This window comes from Rousettus aegyptiacus, unplaced genomic scaffold, assembly GCF_014176215.1.
Source record: "Rousettus aegyptiacus isolate mRouAeg1 unplaced genomic scaffold, mRouAeg1.p scaffold_m13_p_1, whole genome shotgun sequence".
Classification (NCBI taxonomy): domain Eukaryota; kingdom Metazoa; phylum Chordata; class Mammalia; order Chiroptera; family Pteropodidae; genus Rousettus; species Rousettus aegyptiacus.
Genome location: NW_023416284.1, coordinates 107,024,049 through 107,049,702, shown reverse-complemented (window position 1 = coordinate 107,049,702; position 25,654 = coordinate 107,024,049). Strand labels below are relative to the sequence as shown.

The 25,654-nt window shown below is 45.5% G+C and overlaps 2 protein-coding genes across 5 annotated transcripts in view; one reads left to right on the top strand and one right to left on the bottom strand.

Moving 5' to 3' along the window:
- TRAM2 (translocation associated membrane protein 2) overlaps positions 1-12,277 on the top strand; it is a 69,338-nt gene extending 57,061 nt beyond the window's left edge. The window contains exons 6-11 of one of the 2 annotated variants that reach the window (XM_016129586.2): positions 874-958; positions 1,563-1,633; positions 4,269-4,373; positions 4,695-4,838; positions 5,714-5,877; positions 7,155-12,277. In XM_016129586.2, coding sequence (XP_015985072.1) covers positions 874-958; positions 1,563-1,633; positions 4,269-4,373; positions 4,695-4,838; positions 5,714-5,877; positions 7,155-7,228 — 643 coding nt within the window. In that variant the 3' untranslated portion in view covers positions 7,229-12,277. The remainder of the gene's footprint in view (positions 1-873; positions 959-1,562; positions 1,634-4,268; positions 4,374-4,694; positions 4,839-5,713; positions 5,878-7,154) is intronic. The other variant, XM_016129593.2, reaches the window with a different exon arrangement.
- Positions 12,278-16,884: 4,607 nt separating this feature from the next.
- Positions 16,885-25,654, bottom strand: part of EFHC1 (EF-hand domain containing 1) — a 69,448-nt gene continuing 60,678 nt past the window's right edge. The window contains exons 10-12 of one of the 3 annotated variants that reach the window (XM_016129609.2): positions 19,836-20,046; positions 18,298-18,400; positions 16,885-16,942 (exon numbers count right to left, since the gene is read on the bottom strand). In XM_016129609.2, the coding sequence (XP_015985095.1) occupies positions 18,329-18,400; positions 19,836-20,046 (283 nt within the window). In that variant the 3' untranslated portion in view covers positions 16,885-16,942; positions 18,298-18,328. Of the gene's footprint in view, positions 16,943-17,675; positions 18,401-19,835; positions 20,047-25,654 lie in introns of those variants that run through there. The other 2 variants (XM_016129619.2, XM_016129603.2) reach the window with 2 other exon arrangements.

Genomic DNA, 25,654 nt, shown 5'->3' with positions numbered 1-25,654 from the left:
CCTGTCTGCTGAGGGCCAACTTCCTGTTCATACATGGCCGCCTTCTCTCTGTGTCCTCACAGGGCGGAGGCAGAGAGGGAGCTCTCTGGGGCCTTTTTTACGAGGACATTAATCCCACTCGTGAGGGCTCTGCTCTCATGACTAAATCATTTCCCAAAGGCTCCACTTCCTGATACTGTCACACTGGGGATTCAGATTTCAACAGATAAATTTTGAGGGGACACAGACTTCCAGTCTGTAGCAGGTTCCTAAACCATGTGAGAGATACAGGAGCAGAGCATCTCTATAAAGCTCTCCGGCTTTGTACCTTCTTGGTGACTCACTCATGTTCACAGCACATCTTCCCTTCCTGCCTTCCATGGCTGGTTCTTCATCGGAGGTAGCATCCCCTTCCTCTCCTGTTCCAGATGAGACACCCTGAGGGCAACAGCTGGTCCCATGTCCTCAGGAGACCACTCTTTGCCTTTCCTAAGACTCTGTAGAACAATGACTACAGAGGCCCTGAAGCTGAGTGAGATCCTTCCTTTGCTACTTCGATCCATTCGTTCTTCAGTATATTTGCTCCACCCTCCTCTCCATTGACAGTGCTCTAGACTCAGCTTTCTCCTCAGCCTTCTCTTCTCCAGGCTGAAGACCTGCCTCCTCTGCCTACTTTTCATCATTTTTGTTTCTTTCATTGGACTTTCTGTGTCCCTTTAAGAGTACTTGTCTGTGGAGCAGGGTCCGGCCCAGCAGTGTGGTGCTGGCAGACCTTCCTGCCTCCTTTTCTTGCTCCTCCCAGGCCTGGCCCTTGCCTTTCCCTCCTTTGTTTACTAAACACTGCAGGGACATTTTTCTCCATCCCTCTTGCATAACTCTCTCCCTTATCTCCAGCTTCCAGGTGAAGTTTTTCTACCTGTGCCAGCTGGCCTACTGGCTGCACGCTCTCCCTGAGCTATACTTCCAGAAGGTACGGAAGGTGAGTACTCACTTCCCCCTCTTGAAGCCGTTTGTCCTCCCCTCCTGCCATTCCCAGTAGTTCTCTGTCCCTCCTCTGGAAGCACAGAGCATTGGGTGGAGATGGGGATGTCTTGGTGGCTTGAGAAAAATGCTGAGTCAGCCCCTGTCGAAGTCTCCAGGAAGACCTCCATGAGAGTGTCTCTTCCCTGCCTCCACGCTAGACATGTATGTGGCTTTGAGGGAGTTCTAACTCTCATCTTCTGGGTGGCGGATGGAAAAGTTTTTGCCTTTCCCACAGTCTTTTTTTTTTTTTTTTTTTTTTAATAGCTTCCTTCTGAATTATTTCCAAAAGCCCTGTTCCCCAGTCCCTGTCCCTTCTTTCTCAACCCAACCCTGCCCTCTGACTGTGGACCCGCAGCTGCTGCCTCACCCTCAGACTTAATCAGCAGCCTGGTGCACAGGTCTCTGCCATGACCTGGGACTGCCTGCATTAAAGCAGCCCAGCCCTGCGGCCGGCCGTGGGGAAGGGGGCCTGGCCTGCCCTCGCCCCTTCACACTCCCCTCCATTCCTGCATCTTCCGTTGGGGACGAGAACATTCTCTGTCTGCTTCTTTTGTTTGCAGGAGGAAATTCCCCGCCAGCTCCAGTACATTTGCCTGTATCTGGTCCACATAGCCGGAGCATACCTCCTAAAGTGAGTGAGACTCCGGAGGCAGCCACATCTCCTTGCCCTCCTGTTTGTGCATCTCTCCAGACCTTCATTCAGTTAGCAGGCATTTATTAGACACCTTCTGTGTGCCAAACACCAGGCTTAGACCTGGGAATACAGAGATGGATGATGGAAGATTCCTTTATCTTTAGTGGTTCACTCTCAGCGTAGTAGGGGACAGTTGCAGACATAGTAGGAGGACAGTTTAGTGTGATAAGTGCTATGCTGTGACATGTCATCTGCCAGGGAAACCCAGAACAGCGACCTCAACCTGAGACAACCAGGGGAAGCTTCTGAAGGATGTTGGCGCTTGATCTGTGACTTTTTAGGTGAAGGCATCTTGAAGCTGGGCTCTAAACTCACGTGACCAGTGGCGGAAGCTGTCAGAGCTCATAGCCCTGGAACCCTCTTCCCTTTGATTTGTAATAAAACGGAGAGTAGTCCCTTCTTGGTTGTCAGAAGTCGAGAGAATTACTATAGTGTTTGGCTGTGGATTCTTTTCTATGAAAAGATTCATATTGATGAATAGGGTATGCCATCACTAATTTGGGTTTTTCTTGAATGTTGTCATGCAGTATAGCAGAAATACCCTCTACTTTCTTTAGACCAGCATTTTGGGAACTTGAGCATTGTGTAGCTTTCTGCTAAGGATCTGGAGTTCGTGGTGCCCATGATCTCCTAGTTCCTCACAGCGGATACCTTGTGAGGATGGTGGATTCTGGGTAACAGGGTCAGGAGGAAGGCAGTTCTCAAACCTACTCACCTGTCTCTGGAGGCCTAGAGTAGCATCAATTCCTAGATGGGTCTGGAAGGGTGAATTCTGGGTGGTGGGGTCACCTCCACCTTTGTGTTGGACACCCATATGTCACCTGCAGAATAGGTCCGAGGAAGCCAGTCTGCCCTGTTACCCCAGCAGTATGTGGCGAGGACTCAGATGAGAATGTATAGGCAGATCGTAATAGAAGGAAAGCTTCCTACTGCTGTTGGATCCCTGCTGTATCACCACTTCTTCCCAAAGATGTGAGATGCTCCACGCTACATCTGACATGTCATAGGGAAAGAGAAGGGCAGCATCTGACCCTGTTTGCGCTGAGTTCTGTAAATTCTTGTTTTGGAATGAGGATAGGACTGAGAGAGCAGGGAGCAGCAGGTCCTCCAAAATGACGCCTGTCCTGTTCGCAATGAGGCTGGCAGTCACATCTCTGCTCATTTGGGGACAGTGACCATCTTTCTCCTCTGTCCTTGTTCTTGTTTTCAGAAGTGGGTGTGGGGAAAGGAAGCCCTTGGCTGCAGGATTTCTCACAGAAGATGGGCCTTTGAAATGCAGAATGATGTGTGTGGGGGGGGGTGTCTCATTTTGGTGAGGAGCTTGGCTTTTGGAGGCCTTTACTCACTCAAAACTGACTGAGCCCTCCTGTGGGCCAGGGGCTGCTTTAGGAGTTGTGGTTATATCTGGGTGAAGGCAGACAGGCACTGCTCTCCTGGGGTGTCTGTTCTCAGGGAGGCAGACCATAAATAAGGAGATAAGTAAATAGTTTCCTGTGTGGTAAGTGCAGTGAAGAAAATAAAGCAGGGCAATGTAATGGAGCAAGTTGTGCCCTTGCACCTTTGGTGTGGTGAGGGAAGGCCTCTCTGAGGAGGTGACTCAGGTTGAGGTGTGAATGACAAGAGCCAGGTATGGTGAGATCTGGGGAGGGAGCTGGGCAGGCGAAGGGAATAGCTGGTGCAAGGCCCTGAAGTGGGAGTGCACATAAAGCCAGTGTGGCTGGAGTACAGAAAGTGAGGTTTGAGGTGAGGTCACGGGCAGGATCATGTTGGACTTCCTGTGCCATGCGAAGACATTAGGTAGTTTGGACATCGTTCTTTTGACCTCTCTCGGGATCCAGTGACTGTTATGATAGATTTGCGCTTCTTTGGTCTCATTGGGTGGACTTGGCCAGATCCTTATGGACCGCGCACTGCCTGCGTGAGTGAGCTAATGAGTGAGTGGCTCCTGCGTTATCTCATTGACTTCCTGAAGCCCTGCATGTTCAGCAGGACCTGTCATTTCACTTTGCGTTTGTTTTAATGACAGCTGACCATCTACAGCAAAGTGCCTAAGAAAGTCAGTAACAACTTCATGCCTGGAATTGAGCAGAGGGGTTGATGTCTGAGTGGATGCTCGTTTTTTAGAGGTTAGTTCTCTAGCACAGAGTTTTGCATTATGTTGAGTTTTGCTTCTTCACGCACTTCTTAGCTGTGAAGACGTGGATAATGAAAAAATCAGGCAGTGGCAGTCCCTCGTATTTCTACAAGCAAAGCTCAGCAAATTGTTCTGAGCACTTTTTATGCCTGGGCCAGGTGATGGATGCAAGGTGACAAATGTAATGAAGAGCATCAGCCAGGGTCACTTACGGGAGTGGGTTAGGGGTACCTGACCCTGGCAGGACAGGTGAAAAGCCACAAGTTTCAGTATTAGGAAAAATTCTTAAAGGTGTGACAACAGATCTGAATCCTAAAGGATAAGACAGGGCCAGCCAGGGAACGTGGAGTGCAGAGCAGCGCCCGGGGTTGCAGGCCGCTTGCCTCTGTCCTCCATGGTCTCTGGGAGGGACCGTGAGGCTCATTTGTTTCTCCCCAGCCTGAGCCGCCTAGGCCTGATCTTGCTGCTGCTGCAGTACTCCACCGAGTTCCTCTTCCACATGGCCCGGCTCTTCTACTTTGCGGATGAGAACAACGAGAAGCTGTAAGTGGTACAGCGGGGCTGGCTGGCCTGATGCAGGCAGCAGGTGGGGTGGCGGGGAGTGAGAGGCAGGAGCCTCCCCTGGGACCCGGCTGGTGGGAGGGTCCTTCCTTGGGTGTCAGCTGCCCCCTTATCTGTAGGCAGTGTCCCAAAGTTCCTTTTTTTGTTTTCTGGGGCATTTTATTCTAGATAGATACCTCATCATTCCAGCGCCCTACTCAGCCACACTTGAACCTTCTTCCCACTTTGGGTCACTTCTCAAGTGAGCGAAGGTTCCCTCACTGACCCTAAAGTCTGATGTCCCTTTTTCACCTCCGTGAGCAGGTTTAATGCCTGGGCTGCTGTGTTTGGGGTCACCCGCCTCTTCATCCTCACCCTCGCCGTGCTGGCCATCGGCTTTGGACTTGCTCGCATGGAAAACCAGGCCTTTGACCCTGAGAAAGGGAACTTCAATACCTTGCTTTGCAGGTGAGTTGGGCAGAAGCCTGCGGCAATAATCCAGGGCTCCCTGAGAGCTGCCAAGAGCCTCCTGGACTTTGCATAACTTCCACAGAAGATCAGGAGGCAGCAGACCCTTAAGTCTTCCACACATTGATATTGAATTGGAAATCTCTGGACATTAGTCCTGAGGGGAGGAGAGATGCCAGCCTTCTGCTTCCATCAAAACCATTTTCACTTCCCAGCGTCGGCCCGCCCAGACTAGTCAGGGCCTCAGCCCTCACGGGCATCCCTTCCCCTTCCCCAGCACTTCATGGTGCACGGGAGGTTTCGCATCCAGCTTCTCAGTGATTGTTACAGCTGCGCTTGAACTCTTCGTGTCTGTGTTGTCCACACCTTGGCTAGTGGTCTCCCATAGCAGCGAGGAAGCATTGTGTTTCCGTGAGACCTTTAGGCTGGGGAGGGTTCTCATTCGTCCAGGGTTGCTCAGATTTAAGTGGCTTGCAAATGAGAAGCCACTCTAGAATGATTTCTGCTATATCATAAAGCAAGTCACTTGAATTCTTCCAATATCTATGGAGCTGACATGAGCTGTGGTCTGTGTTATGGGTACAAAAGGGACAGGCCATGGGTCCCAGCCAGGCAAGGGGGCATTATGATTATGGAGCTTCAAAGGCATCTGTCACACCCTCCTTCCTGGTCTGTCTAGCCTCCGTCTGTCTGTCACCACCCCTGTGCTAGAGCACAGACTGGCACAGAATGAACCCCGTGCTCTTCCAGGGTGGGGTGCGCCGGGGCCGAGTGTGACAGGCCATGGGAGTGGCAGGGTTTCTGACCTGTTTCCTCCCCTGCTCTGGACTGTGGCCTGAGCCCCACTCTGAGCCCCATGCTCTGCACCTCTGCAGGCTCTGCGTGCTGCTGCTGGTGTGTGCGGCCCAGGCTTGGCTCATGTGGCGCTTCATCCACTCCCAGCTGCGGCACTGGCGGGAATACTGGAACGAGCAGAGTGCCAAGCGGAGAGTCCCAGCTGCCCCAAGACTACCAGCCAGGCTCATCAAGAGGGAATCTGGTGAGTGCCAAGGCCTGCGGGCAGGCAGTGGGGAATTCTGTCTGGGGCAGGAAGGAGCCAGGGCCCAGCTCCTTGGGCTCTACCCAGACCCGTCCTGCAGCTCTCCGTCTGTACTCCTTCCCCTGGGCCTGGGGCTCCTCAACTCCTGCCAGGACCTGACTGGCACGTGGCTGGGTGTGGGCCAGGGACGGGCTGTGGGCGGGGCTGGCCCTGACCAGGCCAGGAGCCCTTCTGGCAACCATGGGGCAGGGCAGTGGCTGGGTGGGGAACTCTGGCAGGAAGCGTGTCCTCAGGATGGCTTCTGGACCCCAGCCAGATTCTGTGCCTGTTCTCGAGCTGCACGGCCACTTTGTCCTCACCTGCCCTCTGCTCTATGTCGTAGTCTGCCCCCGCCTCCCAGGCTGCTGGCTCTTTTTCTGTCTCCAGGAATGACTCAAGGTGGCACAGTGCTAGGTGGGCGGCAGGGATGGGACACCCACTTCTCTTTTGACCTCTCCCACATTTCACTAACCACCCACCCCTCCAGGTCCTAGGGCACTGCCAGCACTGCACTTTCTGTCCAGCCTGGGGCCTGTCTGTACCAGGGTCTGTTTTCTGACTCTCCTGCCTTTCTCCAGGTGTGGCCTGCTTGGCAAGGGCTCAAGTGTATTAGAACCAGACACGTGCGCCGCAGGGTGTGATGACGAGTCATACCTGGCTTGGGTGGGTATGGGGTGTGAGGCTGGGGCCAGATGTGCCTCTTTAATTTGGAGCAAGCACGTGTTTTTGACAACAATAAAATGATTTTTTTTAGTGCTAGGGGAGTGTCAGGCATGCGGGTAAGGCCTTGTCCCTACAGACTGTCTACGTTCTCCCTTCTGTCCTCGACTTCCCTGGAGTTGTTGCTGAAGTGTGTGGCTACCCTGCAGGGGGCCCGAGTGCAGCTGAGGACACCTACAGCAGCTCAGTGGTTTCAGTAAGGGTCCAGCCCCCAGCCTCAGGCCTGGGTGGGCAGGCCTCTGCCTGTTCCTGGGTTACTCAGCGTCATTCCAGCTCTCTCCTGCTTAAGGATCTTCAGAGATCAACTACCTCAAACAGAGCCACTGGCAGCAAGAGCCTGGGGAATGCAGGAGCCCCCGGGGGCAGTCTGCTGGTGTCCGTTTGCTGTGGGAAGCTATAGCCCCGGGGTCTCCTCGGCTCAATCTTGTGTGTAGCAGCTGGGCTGCCCATGCCCTCAAACCCTTCCTTCTGCTCTGGTACCAGCAAAACCATCATATTTGTCTCCCCTTACTTTCTAGGTTACCATGAAAATGGAGTGGTGAAAGCAGAGAATGGAACCTCCCCACGGACTAAGAAACTCAAGTCTCCTTAAGGCCAAAATGCTGAGAACAGGAATCTTCTTGTGGGGGCCGAGCAGGGCAGCGGGGAGCCTCCGTCACGGCCTCCCCCTTCCTGCTCGTGATGCTCCATCTCAAACAGCAGGAACCTGTCTTAAACGGGGCTTTTCCTTTCTTCTTGGCTTTCTCTTTTATTTTTTTTTCCATAAAGCATTCTCAATAAAACCAAAAATCTTCCTCTTTCTCTCCTTCAAGCCATCTCATGTCCTCACCTCTGTCCTGTGTTGGGTTTTCTAGAAGCCCAGGTTCTGGTTATCTTTCTGCTTGTCTCTTCTTCCTTCACGGCTGCTTTTTTCTATTTTTACTTCTTTTACCATATTGTGCAATTTTTCTATCTTAATTTTTACAATGAGAGGGAGCTAAGATTGCTGTCCTGGCATCCAACACCCAGCATCAGCCCCCAGGACCTGTCAAAGTCCAGAAGCCCGTGCCAAGGAGTTTCCGCCTGGGGCCAATCGCAGGCTCCCCAGTGGCCCCCATGTGGATGAGCAAGAAGAGGAGAGACCTACCCCCTTGGATCATCATCTCCTAGGTGCTGATTAACTGACGAGATGTATGATTCCAGTTCTGCACGACCGTCTCGAGGCCCAGCTGTGCCACTGCTTGTTGTAGATGCCAAGGCGTTTGGCTTTGTGACCTGACGGCTTCGTCCAGAAGGACGGTGTTAACTGTGTTGGGTCCCATGACTCAAGACAGTTTGCCAGCGGCTGTTCTGGGACTGGAAACCAGCCTGCTCTTGCTCTGCTGGGGCAGTGCTGAAGGGAGGACAAGGCTTCCCACTTTAGAGCAAGAGCAAAGCGTACAGAGCAGCAGGCTTCAGGAGAGGTAAGGGCGGCAGAAATGACGGAGTCGACCCAGGCCTCTCTTCAGCAGCCTGAGCTGCACTTCCTTTTTCAACCATTCACCAGCATTCAAAACCAAATCCCACAGCAGTTAACAGCCCAGCGGGCACTTGCTGGTCTGAAGCACGGACCCAGGCAGCCGTGTGAGGGGCCAGCCTGCTGCCTGACTTCATCTCTAGCTGTAGTCACACCAAGCCCCCGCTGGCCCCTGGGGCCCAAGGGAGAGTCCCCTGGGCCACTCACCCTCGAGCTTTTCTTGTTGAGTGTTCTTTGGAATTGTCATCTGCTGATGTTCGTTGAGTGCACCTACAACATTTTTGACAGTGTGAACCCAGGGCTGGCTGTGTATATGAGCAGCACAGCTGTGCCAACAAGAGGCTTTCTGTCTTGTCCCTCATGTAGTCTTTCTCCTCCTCACCCCCCAAAGACAAGGCCTCCCCATCCTGATGGGGCCTTGTGAGGATTCCAGAGAAGTTAGGCTTTCAGAGGTCCTGAGAGCCCCCGAGTTCTGCCGCAGCGGTGGGAGCAGTTCTTGGTGGGCACAGGAACGTCAGTGTCATTCGATGTGCTGCTGTTCTGTTTTCTGGCATCACAGTAGAAGCCAAACTTTGGCTTATTATCCAAAAAGGGGAGGCGAGTCTTTTCATTAAGGCAACTTCCCTTTCTCCATGTCACTTGTATCAGAAACCAATTTAAATTTTCTAGAGACCGAGGGATTTGTTTTCTATCACCACTGTAGACCCTCATCTCTCTGTTCTAGATAAGGTGGCTAAAATGGGACGAACTACCCTTGGCTCCTTCTGGTTCCCCTTAGGAAGTGTTATTGAAAACAGGCGTTTCTCCCATCTTCTGACACTTCTCTGGGCTGCAAAGCAAACCTTGGTAAAAGGTTAGCTTGGCATTGACCTGACAGACCTGATGTGGAAACCCTTGGCCATTTCAGTCCAACAGCCCTGCCATGGCTGGAGTTGGGTTTGGCTCCCTCCCTGGCCCGGTGACTGCCAATGGCAGGGCTGTTCAGCCAGCAGCCTCCTCAGCCCAGCCACCAGCCCGGTTTTCTCTGGGCCATGTCCTGGGTGTGTTCTGCAAGAGGTGTGTTCTGCAAGAGGCTGCTTCCCCAGGTGAGCCCTGTTAAACTGTGGCGTCATGCCTTGAGCAAATACGTGCGGTGTGCTGCTGGCTGGGGGGGTGCTGAGCAGCAGCTCACATCCTGCCATCAAGCAGCCTCCATGTGCGTAGGTGTTTAGGTGTTCATTACCAGAGACCACACGGCTTTGTGCTCCCTAAGTCTCCTGCAGGCTCCAGCGTTGTGGTGTAGTGTGCCTCAGAGGTGGGACTGCCAACCCAGGTTCTGTTTCCTAAAGAACAACGTTTGTTTAGTGATGGGAGTTAGGTCTTTGCTGCTCTGTAGAACTCCCTGAGCCCATGAGTAAGGCTAACGTGTCACCAGCTGGGCTTCAGGAATGATTCGAGGGGAGGGGGACGAGAGGGTAACTGTAGGGTGCTTTGTCACCCCACTGGCATCCCTGGCCCATTTCTTTCAGAGCAGAGCCAAGTCTTTGGCACGTTGGCTCAAAAACTGTTGCCAGGGGCCGAAATAACTCAGTTCCACTTCATCCTGTGAGCTGGTTTGGGCTGGTTTGTCCCGATTTGACCACTTTGGCTAATTTCTTCAGTTTCAAACACACTCTCCTGTTCCCAGCATGCCAAGCCATCTGCAAAGACCCTGTCAGGCACCTCCAAGTTGAGAGGCCAGCTCAGCACCACCCACTGAGAGCCGGAGAACACATGCTAATCTACCTCAGCAACCGCTGCCTCTCTCAACATCTTAACTGGCACCAGTGTGTGGGGGGAGGCAAGCAGATGGCAGTGGCAGGAGAGGGAGAAGGAGGCCCCGTTGGTGGGACGGGAGCATCCTATGCTGCCGATTCCCCTTCTTAGAGTTTCGGTGATGGGAAAGTCATTTTTACCATTCAGGCTCTGAGAGCTGCACTATTAATAAATTACATGTGTTCCTTCCGAAGGTAGGAGAAGGTTCTAGGGGAAGGGGAGCAGGCTGAGCCAGGAGGAGAGCTGCTTTTCTCCCATTCTAGTCAATTCAGTTGGTTTTTCTTAAGCCTGAGAGAAAAACATAACTCCCCTTAGGGCCTCAGTGTCACAAGCGGATAGATGTTCGTTCCTGATCTTCATAGGCTTCCATTCGCTCATGGAGTCTAATGAAGGCTTTTGAGTCAGGACAACGGAGTGGTCTGTCTTCCCTCCTGCTGCCTTCCCAGCTCACAGCCCTGTTTGTCAGGAGGGACTTGGGGCACAGCCGAAGAATTGGGTCATTCCCAGATCACTTGAAACCTAAATAGAATCCCTCCCTAGCCCATGGTTAGCCCAGTGAGGAAGCCTCTGTTAACTTTTCACTCTTTACTCCGGTTCTCACATAAATATTAATTCTTCTTTCCAAAAGGCTGAAAAAGACCCCCGTCCTCCCCTTAGCTGCCTCATGTCCCCTCACTCATTCTTTTTCTGGAGGTCTCAGAAAAGCATTGAGACTTTGGGACCTACTGACTCTGTGTGGCCTCTTGTGTTCGGCAACCCACATGTTTGTCCCAAGCAGATCCTGTTTTTGTTGAGTAAGAAGTGCCTTACTTGCCGTGTGGTCTTCAGGCCTTCGCTTGTACTGTGTGGCCAACCCCCCCAGCTGCCAGGGCTCTAGGGCTGTTTGTCACGTGCAGCCAAGAACACTGGACCCCGGCACAGTTACATGTAAAAGAGACAGGGATTGTGACAGTTTTGCCTCATTCGTCTCACCCTGCCACCTCCCAATTGTGTTAGGGTCTGTGGTGTGTTCTATTTCTGGTTTCTCTCATGTCAGTCTTCTGGCCCACGTGTGTGGCTGCAGAAGCCTGCGAGGGCCTAATGCAGGCACCAGTGCCTCATATAGCTATTAAGGTAAGCTCCGAGGCCTCCAGGAGCACTAAGCCCCGGCGTGCCTCTGGCCCAGACATTCTGAGACCTGCTCTTCCGGTTCCCCCACCCCGCCCCCACCCAGATTATTAAAAAAAGGTACCCTTGCTATACCCTCTACTGATCTGTTTTGCTTCCCATTCAACCCAAAGTTTATATTATAAATGTGTTTATTCCCCAGTCACAAGTGTTAACTCATAGATAGATACCTGTTTGACAGTGGGTCTTGTTCAGCTGTTGCAGAACTTCTAGGAGCTCCTAATTCAGTGTTACCTTTTGTTAGCAGCAGCTCCCCTCTCCTCTGCCTCTTGCCTGCCTTTTCCTTGCTCTTCCGGGTTGTGCAATAACCCTCCCAGCCAGTGGTCTTTCCACAGGCCTTGTTGTCCCTTCTAAAGTCCTGGGAAGGGGAGGCAACGGACCCATGGGAGGGGCAGTCGTCATCCCCTACAGAAGAAATGTTAGCCACTTGCCCTTTGTTGCTGTCATTCTCGTGATCCTGGGTGGGTTTCTGTGACACTCTAGTAGAATGTTGTAGCATCATCTTAAAAGTCCATATATTTTTTAAAAATCTTTTGAAAAGGAAAAAAAAAAACTATCCTCATGATGGGGCATTAATAAGTCAGTGTCTGGGAATGAGATTTGTGACACCCGAGGCATCACCATCACTCTGCCTAAAAACGTTCTAGTTTCCTGTTCACGTGGAGAGGAAGGAGTTTTCTGAGTATCCGCCACGTGCAGACAGCCTTATTCGGCTGATAGGATCTGGCTGTGATTATAAATACCACCATGTCCTTGGGTACAGAGTCAAGTGTTTATGTGATGAGACTATAAACCTCATTTTTCAGTTCCTCTAACAAACATCTGAAGGATGAGCTGAGGCTGCTGGTGCCCTGAGCAACTCATAATGCAAATGTGGACAAAAGGTGTCTTTTTGTTTTTCTACTATAGCCTGTTCATGTTATGGACCAAATTTCAACAAGGAACTCAAGGAAAATTTGTACCTGCCGTATTTATGCTCATGTAAAAGTTTTTTTTTTTTTTTTTTTTTGGGAGGGGGGCTTTTTACTTTCAGTGAACTTTTTTGAAAATCCTTTTCCACTGTTTCTGTCTGGTTTGAAAACAAATTGCAGTTTTGTATGGATTTTTTAAATGTACATTTTGAAATAAATGATCAGCAAATATTTTTGAAATAACTGAATAAAAGGCATAGAATTATCAGTTTAATTGTCTCTGGTGTAATTCCTTATATTCCTTTATCTGGATGTTTCCTTGAAAAATGATTTGCATCAATTTTAGCCTAATTTCTAATAGTTTTCACAACATTAGTAATTTCTTATACATCTTTTGAGACATTTGTCAACTGTGCTCATGTGAATTAGGGAATTGCATTAAGGAAGGAGAAAGAATTATAGTGAATGCTGGGTAGTAATAAGCATTTTTATTTGAGTCTGTAACAGTAAAAGAACAAAAGTGGAAAGGAGTTTTCTTGACATAGGGTTTGTGGGTAGGAAGCTCCACAAGGAAGCATACCATCCCTAATGCCTACCATAGTAAACAATGGGATTCAGTTTGTATGTAACAGCCACCAAATATTAGTGTTGGTACTGAATAGATGACCAAGCATTATTAATAACAGTAGGCTGATGTCAGGTAGATGGCCTTTTGCCTGCTGTTTTTGCCTGCTATGTTTTCCATAACCATCTTTGGCGAGAGCCCAGATGAGTGTAGTTACATACTCAGGGGCGGGTGTGAGCAAAACATTCAGGAGTCACTGACCCAAGTGACTTGATTCTTTGGCAACAACATTTAGAGGCGTCTTCTCTACCACTTGGTCCCAAATACCCTCAAAGCCTGTAGATAGGAGTTTGATAAACCCTAATTGAGTGGTATTTTCAAAGCCCCCTGGTGGTACAGACCGAGTACGGACCTAGGGCCTGAGTAGTGATAATTCATGGCCAATCTTCACCCAAAGGCGCATTTTCCTACCCTTGAATCCATAAGCCACCCTAAACCATCTCGTATGCATCCTTGGATCTGATAGCCACAGCTGCCAGTGTGCCCATGTTACGAACAGTAATAGGTGGTACTAATTCTTTCTCAGATCCCTGATGGCCCAATGAAAGGGTGGTTATTTCTTCCCACAATATTGCTTGCTTCAGGCTGACTCTCTTCCATCACCTGAGCCAGGACTCCAGATGCATGCCAGGTGTGACTGTAGCAAAAGGTAGCATAAGTGACATCTAATGATTGAACTTCCATTCAGGATCTCAATAGGAAAACTGATCTGCTCTGACTTGTGTGGACCCTACACCCGACTGCCTTGTATAAACTAGCAGAGGTAAGCAGTGAACACGGACATCACAGAAATGACCTGCTGGCTCTGGTCTTCTGTGAGGTAGCTTTTATACCTTGTGTTGGTGTTAGCAGGTCTCACCTTCAACATCTGGGGTAAACTTAGAAGGTGAGTAGAAGACAGCAAGCTTATGGCATATATATGAATTGTGTCGACCTTATTCAAAGACAGTTCTGAGACACTTTTAACAGTTGCAGTGGGGTTGACATTTTAATCCTGGTCCCATTACAATGGAAAAGGTTGAGGAGAATAAAAGAAAAGATGTCAGAAGACTATGAATATTCGGATCTCAAAGGGTGGGTAAGAGGATGTTGATTAAATGAGACTTTTTCCTAATGTCTCCATTTTGGCTAACGATGAACTTTGGCAAGGATCTCCATTTGCTACAGATTGGTGTAACTCCATGAAAGACTTGCTGAAGAGAAACCAAAACCTTTGCAGACTTCTTCCATGGGAGGCAAGGGCGATGGAGAAATTATTGGAGGACATGGATTTCTTGAAAGGGGCCATCAGGAGACTGTAGCTAGCTCCACAAGCTAAATGACAGTGGCACTTTAACAGAATTGGGCTTGACAGGTATCCCCTGGAGTTGAAGAGCACAGTAATAGAGGTGCCTGATTCTTACCTAAAACAAGTCTTGAGGAAGGGGACCGGCTGACATGCCTAACTGCACAGCCAAGAGAGTGATCTAGATGAGAACAATGGGCAGCAGTGGACACACTGGGAGGGTGAGTCAGCCTTAAAGGGACCCCACGCGAGAGGATGCAGAGTCTGGAGGGAGTAGAATGTTAGAGCCGGGCAGTCGGCTGCAGACTGGGCCATCTGTATCTGAGATGGTGCACTGGGAGATTTCCTGTGAGAAAGTGTCCTAAGAACTCATTTAAAAAGGTGCCTTGGAGAGAGCGAAAAAAATGGCATAGATGACAGAGGTTTTGTTCATTCCTCTGGCGACCAAATCAAAGTTGTGAAGGAAACAAGAAGCAGCAGCAAGGAAAATTCGCCTGGGATCTAGATGAACAAGCCATACAACTAGAGAGAAATCCAGGAAATCACCCTGCAACGGCAGAAGGAAGGATGGGGCCAGGGCGCGGGGCTGCCAGGTCTCAAGTGGCTGCGATGGAGGCTGCAGCAGCGGCAGATGCCTCTTAAAGGCACCGCGTCTGCGAGTGGATTTTCGAGTGAAGGACATGTGCTCTGAGCACCAGTGCCAATTCAGCTGTGCGCAAGGGGCACCAGGGAATGAGAGGGAGACATTGTCAGAGCAAGGGCCAAGGCAAGACTTGCTCTGTACAGAAGTGCAGGCAGGGTCCATTGTTTTCTGTTGAGCCCTCTCAGTGCGCTAGACACAGCACTGCTTTAACAGAGACATCATCAAACTGGATAACAGAGGTTGCTCTGCCCAGAGGATTCCCTGAAACTCCACCTCCCCCAACTCACAGCTCCACCCATGCCACATCCAGGTATAGCCCCAGCAAGTCACATGCTCCTTGCTGAGCAGCGCCTAGACTCACACTGGAGTCAGCTGGCCTCAGTTTCTGGTGTGGCCTTTTGAGGCACTGTAAGCACAGCATCTGTGGGTTGCTTGCTGAATCTTAACAGGTGGCCCCGGAGGGGCAGAGGCTTGGGCTAAATTTGGCCTGCAGCTGAACCCCTCTCAGGACTGTGCCACTGGAAACCTACTTCACAAATCCACACTAAGACTGAGAGACTTAGGAGCTTTGCTTAGTACATAGAAACAGACATGGAAAGGCAGCCGAAATGGGAATACAAAGAAGCAGAAACCATACAAGAGAACAGAACAGAGATCCAAATATAATGGAGTCAATCTAACAGACGCAGAGTTCAAAACACTGGTTATAAAGATGCTCAATGATCTTTTGGGAAGTGTAGATAAAATCAGTGTGAACTTCAACAAGAAAATAAAAAACATAAAAATGGAAATGGAAATTATAAAAGGGAACCAGTCTGAAATGAAGAACACAGTATCTGAGATGAGAAGTATATTAAATAGAATAAACAAAGGAATAAACAAGGTGAATAAAGAAAAGGATTAAATGCCCTATCTAGAGGACAAGAAAGCCAAGGACACTCAATCAGAATGGCATCAAAAGATGTCAAGACTATAAAAATAATTTAAGGAGGATATGAGACAATATTAAGGGTCCAAATATCCGTCTGATTGGTGTAACTAAAGAAAATCAAGATGTTGAACAGCCGTTTGAAGAAACAGTGATGGAAAACTACCCTAACCTGGTGAAGGAAATGGACATAAAACCTCAGGAAGCTCAGATAATTCCAAAAATCAGGGATCCAAAGAGGCCCACACCAAGACACAACATAATGAAAATGCCAAAGGTTAAATACAAAAAAAGAATATTAAAAGCAGCAAGAGAAAAACAAATAATTATATTTAAGGGAATACTTATAAGACTGGCAACTGATTTCTCAAAAGAAACTACACAGGACAGAAGGGCTTGGCAAAAAATATTCAACAGGATGAAGACCCAGGATATACAACCAAGAATATTTTATCCAGCAAACCTATCATTTAGAGTTGAAGAATAGATAAAGAGCTTCTCAGACAAAAATAAGCTAAAGGAATCAAACACCACCAAGCCAGTATTACAGGAAATGTTGGAGGGACTTCTTTAAGAAGAAAAAACGTATCAAAAACAAGAATAAAGAATGGTAAGAACTATATTCCTATCAACAAGTACCTTAAATGGAAAAGAATTAAGTGCTCCAACCAAAAGATAGAGTGGCTGAAAGGAGAAGAAAGCAAGACTCCTACATATGAAAAGGGATGGGATGGAAAAAGATATTGCTTTGATGAACTTAGAAGGTATTTAAGTCAGACAGAGAAAGATAAACACTGTATGATTTCATTTATATGCAGAATCTAAGGAATAAAAAGAACAAACTAATCAAAAACAGATTCACAAATATAGTAGACAATCTGGTGTCAGACAGAGGGGAGAAGGGTTTGGGGGACTGGGAGAATGGGGTGAAGGGATAACGAAGTATAAATTAGCAGCTGAGGGAAGGTCACGGGGATGGGGAGCACAGCATAGAGAATGCAGTTAGCATTAACACATTGGCTAGGTGGAGGGTCGGGAGGGAGGGTGCAATTGGGGGATCGTTTTGTGCACTATATATATGTCTAACCGATGTACTGTACACTTGAAGCTAAAAAAAAAAAAAAGTGCCCCCATAGAGAGAAAGAGCCAGCCCTTAGGGCCTTAGCCCCAGACACTACATAGGCCAGAAACAGCAATATGGCTAAATGGAGGCAAAGGGAACAGAAACCAGAAGAAGAAATGCACCTGCCCGACCCCGCCTCCTTCCCCCACAGAAAAGCACACTACAGGCTTCTAAGCTTGGGCAGGCAGGACAAAGCTGGGGCAGGCAGGATAGAGCTTTGTGTTTTTATTTTAGACCAAAATGGACTTTTAAATATTTGAAAGTTGGATTTTTTTAATAGCTATGAGTGACTGGAGAAAACAAATCAAAACATGGATTCTTCTTGAGATATTGACCTGGAACAGAAAAGAGGGAGTCAACATAATACATTTACAGCCCTTTTATTAAACTAGCTAGAGGTGGCCTGGCTCATTAGGAAAGGTAAAACCAAGGGAAGTTTCCCACTAGTTCAGAGAGGGCTTGGCATCCTGGATTGTATATAACTCCATCCTCATTTATACCACTTTTTAGGTTGCAGGGAGGAATCTGAGACAGCATTTATAAGGACGAAGTTGGTAGCAGCTCTGCTTCTAGAAAGTCTGCCAGAGCTCATTAGAAAACCAGTAACTGTTACTAGTCTTTGACTCCCATCTCAAGGCAGATTCTCTAAATGCAGTTTCTAAAGTTTTTTGTTTTTGTTTTTGTTTTTTTTTTTACTTCAACCCACATCAAGAAATACATTTTACATCATGACCCAATAAATACATACTCTGTTGAAAGTTTCATGAAACAGTACATACTCTACTATTTGTACCACACTCTGATATTTTCTATTTTATTCCATGTTTTAAAAAATGCAGGTCCACTAATGGGTCTAGAACCAGTTTGAGAAACACGTGGTGTTTCTCCCTGTAGTACTGGGGCAAGCAGGCAGGTGGGGGTGGGGCACTGGCTTGGCGGCATTACCAGCACTGTGTGCTTATTTCCAACACCCCAAATGATGCTTCTCTGAGCAAATTCTATCGTTCATAATCACTGTACACCTATATTAGTCAGCGTTATCCAAAGAAACAGAACCAATAGGATGTATATAGAAAGAACGAGATTTATTATAATGGATTGGTTCATGTGGTTATGGAGGCTGACAAATCCCAAGACATGCAGTTAGCAAGCTGGAGACCCAGGAGAGCTGATGGTGTAGTTCTAGTCTGAAGGCCTGCACTCTCACTCGAGCCCTAGGAAGAGCCAATGTTTCAGTCTAAGTCAGAACGCAGGGAAAAGCTGATATCACAGTTTGAAGGCAGGAAGGGGCAATTCGCTCTTACTTGGAGAATAGTCAGCCTTTTTGTTCTATTTCTGACTTTAATGAGTTAGATGGGGCCCACCTACATTGGGGAGGGCCATGTGCTTTAGTCTAGCAATTCAAATGTTAATCGCATCCAGAAACACCCTCACAGACTCACCCAGAAACAGTCTGACCAAATATCTAGGCACCCCAAAGCCCAGTCAACATGAAACATAAAATTAACCATCACAACACCCCTATCACCCCTACCTCCCTAAATAAGGCAATCTTAGCTCCTAAAGATACAATTTAATTTAGACTTCAGTAGTAGTAAAATATAAGAAAAAAAAAAAGAAATATAATTTCAAGAGCTCTGTAAATCCCTCTGTGAAGAGTACAAACTATATTTCAAAGTGTAGGTCCAACCTCAAAAAACTGTATTCTCTCATCAGCCAGGTCAGTTTGAGAAAGCACGAACAAAGTTGTAGTAGTCAATCCTGTCTTCTCCGTGAGAGCACATCCTGATTAACTGCAGAAAAGGGCAAAGAGAGCAGGTGAGACAGACATGCAGGCTGCCTTCTGTGTAACTGCAGAGCGTGCTTGTTAAAAATGATCCCCAGCCCTGTAAACCAGTTCAGAGTTTTTATATCCTCAGTTGATTCTTCAATGATCCTCTGAACCTGGTAGGTAAGTCCGCTATTTTCCTGTTACACAATAAAACCAAAGCTCAGATGGAGTAAATGGCCTGCCCAAAATTTCAGAACTAACATTTGTATTTATAAAGGCATTGGCATTAAAAAAATTTTTTTTTTAAACAAAGCATTTTTAATTGTTTTTATATTCAAATACAAGATTCTGTCTACCCAGTCTGTTCAGAGTAAGACTCTTAAAATAGCAGGTTGCTGCTATCACAGCCTAATAGGAGAATTTAGTTATGTCACTGCTCAAACCATGTCCCCTGACACTCATTTGAGTGGTAGGAGATTTGCTGTGGTTACTTTCATAAGACACATGCAAATCCATCCCACCCACCTCCCCTGTCCCACTCTCCACTGACTGCAATCCCTCTTTCCCATGTCAGGTCACAGATAGTACAAGTGATTTAAAAATCAAAATCTGGGCATGAAATCAATGTGGGCCTTGGGAAGCTAAATGGGTTTTTGACCCACATGAACAAATACTCTTCTTCTCTCTGCCTCTCTAACTCCTTGCTAATGTTCCCATCTACAAAATATCCTTAACTCCCACCTAGTCACTCTAGCTCTAAAAAAGACTTCCCTAAGTGAATCTTAACTGAGCATCCCTTTTTGCCAAAAGATCTTTGAGGTCTATAGCACCTCAGTGTTCTTAATCAGTGAGAACTCTCAATGATAATAAGTCAGTAATTGGCAATTGTGGCAGAAACTTTGTTCTGACTTCTAGGGAAACCCTTGCTAAAGGAGTTTATAATGAAAAAATAAAGGGGAGGGTTCATGAAACGCCCTCTTCAATTCAGTCATGAAAATACTAGGAGGAGAATGTTGATGTCCATTCTCCATTTGCAGCTGGCCATGTGACTTCTGCTGTCTCTGGGTAGTGGCCATGCCCTCTTCCATGCTGCTCCTACTGATGGGTTTAGCGTACTTATTGGCCGTGAAGGGTATCAAAGGCTGCCCACTGACCCACTCAATCCAGGTCTGAGTCTTCCCTTGGTGGCTGCCTCTCCAGGACAACCTCCTTCCGCCCTGGCATGTCTTACGAGCTGCCCTATGCTATCTAGCCCCATACCACTCAAAGAAGTGTCTTGCAACAGCAATTAGAAAAGAATGCCAAGGGGAAAACCATAATCAGGACCAAATAGGAGATCTGATTACAACATCTTAGATCTTCCCCAGTTAAATCAAAATACAGATGCAGTTGCATTCAGGAGAGAATGAATGTTGCTCAGCCTCTCCAATCAGCCCAGAAGAGGAACGAACACTGACCTCCTTAATCAAGGAATCATCAATTGGGACATTAAGAGAGGCACAGGTTTTAAAGAACGTCTCTTTGTCCACATATCCCGAAGCTTCCTTGTCACAAGTTTGAAATGCCTCAAGCATGTTGTCTTTCCACGGATGATCTTTCAGTTGCTTCTGGATTGTGTCTATTAACGCTTCCAGTTCTTGCACACCTGGATCCACCTCAGTGTGCTTGCTATAGAGAAAAGAAGGAAGTGATTGAACATGGTATTTATTCTTGACTAATCTTATCTCAGTGGCCAAAGTTCTCACTTGGTGAAGTCGGGGAAGCTTCTGAAGACAAACAGCTTTGGTGCTGATCTGACCAATAGCTGAACACTGGCCTGCACAGCTGGCTGAGGGCTGACCTCTACATCACAATGGCCTGATTAGCGGCAGTTTCTGAATAGAAGCGCAGCCTCCCTTGCTGCCATCTACTGAATCACCAGAGAGTCAATTCCAGCAAAACCACCATTCCAAGTCCCTTGTTTGTGGGAATCACATGAATGTCTCTTAATGTTGTTGCAGACCAACATCATTTGTTACATCATCTTGAAATAAATGTCTGACTTTTAAAAATACTTATCTATAACTGTGTAGTCAGGAATCACTTATACTTTTAACATTCCTTCTCCAATTCATTCTGAGTTCTGTGAAAGGTTATCTATGGAATTTAAGAGACTGATCTCTGTGGGGGATTGAGAAGTTTAGGCTTAGCATTTACTGAAATGAAGAGAGGTTAGTAACCCAGAATATTGAGGAGAGGGAGATCTAATCTCTTCAAATCATAGCCAAAATAAGCAGAAGCCTGATTTTTATATCCTCTGAACATGAAGGTACAGTTATAACATTAAAAAAATTTAGAGCTAGAAAAAACTCTGTTTCATCTTCACAAATCTGTTTTGGAATAAAATGGGACTCAAATAAACTCAGTGAGCGCTCCTCCTTTTTTCAGTGATGAGAAAACTGACATGAGAACCACGGTGACTTATCCCAGCGCTCACATCAGAGGCAAGACCAGAAATGACATCTCACTTGAGTTCTAACTTGTTTTTGCAAGTCTACCCAACCCCTTTCACTGAAACTCTCTCCTTCTAGGCCTTCACAATACCGAATCACCATTGCTTTTTTGGTTCCTATTCTTTCTTGTATATAATATTCAAAAAGTTTGCTGTTCCAAAGGGCCTTTTAACTTATTTCCCTTTTTACCTGGTGGCAACCTTGCTGGAAGAGGTATAAAGTGATATAATCCTTAAGGAACAATTTAGAAACATAAAGTGACAGCCCAGAAAAAGATTTTCAAATAATTTATCCTAAAGAAATAATCATGAGATGTACAGAAAGATAGATCTATAAAGCTTTTTTGGGATACCCTAAATGTAAAAAAAAAAAAAAAAAGTCCTAAAATCAGGAATTGGTTAAATAATATACATTACAACCAGGCAGTGTAATAATAATCCAGCACTGACAATGTTGCAGAAAGAGTAGAAAGATAAGTTGTTAGTGAGAAAATCAAGGTGCAAAAGTGTGTACAGCATGTTATTTTTTGTGTAAAAAGTTGTGGGAGAATAAGAATATATATTTAAATTTGCTTGTATTGAACAAAGAAACTCTGGGAATGCATATGGAGAACAGAGGGGAAGAAGAGTAGGTGGAAGGAAGATGGGGAGGGAGCAAAACTTTTCTTTGGTCCCTTCACATACATAAGCCCATATAAATCTAATACCTATTCAAAAAATAAACTGTCAATATACTATTTAATATATTTAATGTAATATTTTATGATATCATAAATGTTCATGATATACTATCAAAGGAAAAAAAGCTGGTAAATCATATTATAGAATCATTCCATTTTATATGCATATTAAAACAAAATATAAGAAGCAGTCACCTCTGGGTTACAGAATTTTAAGAAATAATTTTGCTTATTTCTATTTGTATTTCCTAAATTTTTATTCCTTAAGTGTTTTTATTCAGGGCATGTGTTACTTTTGCAGTAAGACAAAAACAATAAAATTGTAATCAAAATCTTTAATATTTAAATGCTGTCTAGCACTATTTATTATAGAAGCAGATTATATTTGTCTGATAGCTATGATTCCAATCTTATATACTAAATTATGAATGACTGCCAGGGAGCTATTTTAATGGCAGAAAGCAGTCAAACCTCAATCTTCCATATCATCCCGGGAGTTTGACCCACAGAGTGTATACATTTAAAATGTGATCATCTAATCATCTTGTGAAGAGAAGATAACTCCTCATTCCCTGAAGAAACCAGATATTGTACTGCTACCTACAACGGGGGAAATCCCCATGACATCTGCTGCCTTTGAGTTAAATAGAGTAAATTCAGAGAGCTTGCAACAGGTGGTACTGTTTAAGACAGTTACAGCACCTACTTTATTTCAGGGGCCCAAGCCAGGGCCTGTTCTTTAGGAGAGCTGCAAGACTCAAGGTGAGGTCTGTTCCATGGGTTAACAAGGGGATCATAGGGAACAGCTGACTATCCTTAACGGGGACTGCCAACTGAGGGAGGTGGCTAGGCTCCCAACATGCTAGGTGTGGACTCTGTGACAAGCCCTCCAATGCCCTACCTTTACTTTTCCATAAGGGCAAATGTGATTTTATAGGGTGATTAATCTCCCATAGGTAAGAGAGATGTCGTGGTTTTGTCTGTTCTTAGAATATTTTGCTACAAGCACTCTAAGAAAGCCCTACACTTAGCAAGACTAAATAGAATTCATGTATTTTTTTAAGAAGTAAATAGTCTGTGATCTTGTTCTTGCTAATGTTTTTTTTTGTTTGTTTGTTTTGTTTTGTTTTGTTTTGAGGGGGGATGGGGAGCACTCTGATACCAACAATATATTAGAGCTTTAAAGTGTGGCCATTTCAATTGCAAATGTTCAGGGCTGATCCTAGTTCTCGATCCATGATCCAGGGAAAAGGAACCTTGTATATTCCCGCTGTCAGTGAGAATGTAAATTGGTACAGTCATTATGGAAAACAGTGTGGCAGTTCTTCAGAAAGTTAAAAATAAAACTAACGACTACATGATCCAGCAATCACACTTCTGGATGCATATGGAAGGAAACAAAATTAGTACCTCAAAGAGACATCTGCACTCTCATACTCAAGAGCCAAGATTTGGAAACGATGTAAGTGTTCATTGGCAGATTTAAAAAATATGATTTTATTACACATCTGTATGTATATATATATAAATAAATATGGACTATATATAATGGATATGTGATATACATGTAACGGAATATGTGGAATATAATGGAATATTATTCAGCCATAAAAAGAAAGAAATCCTGCCATTTGCAATGCCATGAATAAACCTACAGGACATATGCTTACTGAAATAACCCAGATAGAGAAAGTTAAATACTATATGGTCTCATTTATATGTAGAATCTTTAAAAAGTTAAGTTCATAGAAACAGAGAGTAGAAACAGTTGTTGCTGGGGGCTAGGGGATGAGGGGGAAGAGAGATGTTGATCAAAGGGTACAAACTCAGTTATGAGATGAGTATGTTCTGGGGATCTAATATATAGTATGGAGCCTATAGTTAATCATACTGTACTGTACACTTGAGATTTACTAAGAGAGTAGATCTTAAGCATTCCCACCACACACATGAAAGATAAATGGTAACTATGTGACATGATGAATGTGTTAATTAACTTGATTGTTAAAATCATCCCATAATGTATATGTATATCAAATCATCATATTATGTACTTTAAATATGTACAATGTTGTCAATTATACCTCAAAAAAGTGATGAATTTGGCGCCAAGTCCCAGGATGACTGGTTTGATAACAGTGTGTACAATGGATTAAGGAAGTCAGTGGAGGCGGGAAGATGAGTTAGGAGACATAGAGGACGCCTAAGTAAGCAGTAGTGGGAGTACAGACAGTGGCGTGTCATCCTCTTCTCCCTCCTAATAGAGCCCTTATTTTGTGTTGAGCAGCAGTTAGGAATGGTCGTGTGATACAGTCCAGGCGACGAGATGCAAGCAGAAGTTGCTAGGTGGGGCTTCTGGATGAGCTCTTTAAAAACAGGAAAGACGTGAGGAGATTGGCTTTTCAGTCTTTTACCCTTTGTCCTTCCCCTTCTTCCTGACTAGAATATAGATGCAATGCTGGAGATGAAACATTCACTTTGTGGCCACAGAGTAAAATGCATGAGGACAAAAGCTACTTGCTAAGGATGTCTAAGATAGAAAAAGTCAGGTCTCTGTTGGCATTCTAAAGGCACCACGCCAGATCCAGACTGCTGACCTCCGGACATTGTGTTCCTTAAGAAATATAAAACTCCGCTGGGTTAATATAAGTTTGTTTCTGTTATTATTGTTGTTTTTCTTATGTACAAAGAAATGCAACTCCTAACTGACTATTTTAAATTAGGAAATAGTGGTAAGAATAAAATGGAGACATCAGATGCAAGAGATATTGTAGAATAAAATAAAAAGAAATTAGCAGCAACTTGCATATGGTCAAAAGTATCTCTAAGGTCTCAAATCAAGACAAAAGGAACTCCGCTGTGATTAAGAGAAAGAGAAAGAGGGGAATTAACATTTATTGCTTCCCTCCTGTGTGCTAGACACTATCCTGGTACTTTACATATATTATCACAACTTATTGTTATCACAACTCACTGTTACCACAACTTTATGAGACAGATAAACAAAAAGAAGGAGGAGGAAGAGAATGTATGCTAGAAAGATGAATACGACAATGGTTTCATTTTTTAGTTGCACAAAGTATGAGGTGCTGATGACTCAGCTAGATAGAGACACACCCTACAGGCAGATAGGAATCTTAGAAAAGAATCAGAAGAATGGTCAAGAGGGAGAGCACCTTATTTAGACAATGCAATGAGATGAGATTTAAGAGAGCTTAGAGAAAACAAACTAGAAGCCCAAACACGGGACCTCGAGAAACACCAATCTAGTAGATAGAAGTAGGGAAAAGATACAACAAATAGGCTTCTAGAGAAGTAGAAGGAATAACAGAGGCTCTGACTTATTAGAACTCCAAAAAGAAGGGTTTCACAAAAGAAAAAATAAATGAGACTACATCAAACTAAAAAGTTTTACATAACAAAGGAAATCATCAACAAAAAGAAATGACAACCTACTAAAGGAAGAAGAAATTCGCCAATGATACATCTGATTAGGGGTTAATATCCAAAATTATTTATACAGAACTCATGCAACTTGATATTAAAACACAAACAACCTAATTAAAAAATAGACAAAGGACCTGAATATGCATTTCTCCAAAGAGGACATTCGGATGGCCAATAGACAGATAAAGAGATGCTCAACTTCACTATCAGCAGAGAAATGCAAATTAAAACCACAATGAGATATCACTTCACACCCTTAAGTCAGAATGGCTATCATCGCTAAATCAATTGAAAAAAAAAAAAAGAGCGAGAGTTGGCAAGAATGTGAAGAAAAGGAAACCCTTGTGCACTGTTGGTGGGATTGCAAACTGGTACAGCCACCACTACGGAAAAGTTAATTAAAAATAGAACTACCTTATGACCCAGCAATTAATTACACTTCTGGGTATTAATCCAAATAAAACCAAAAACACAAATTTGAAAATATATATGTACCCCTATGTTCACTGCAGCACTTTTTACAATAGCCAAGATATGGAAGCAGCCTAATGCTCATTAATAGATGACTGGATAAAGAAGAGATGGTACATATATACAATGGAATATTACTCAGCCATAAAAAATGAAATCTTGTCATTTGCAATAACATGGATGGACC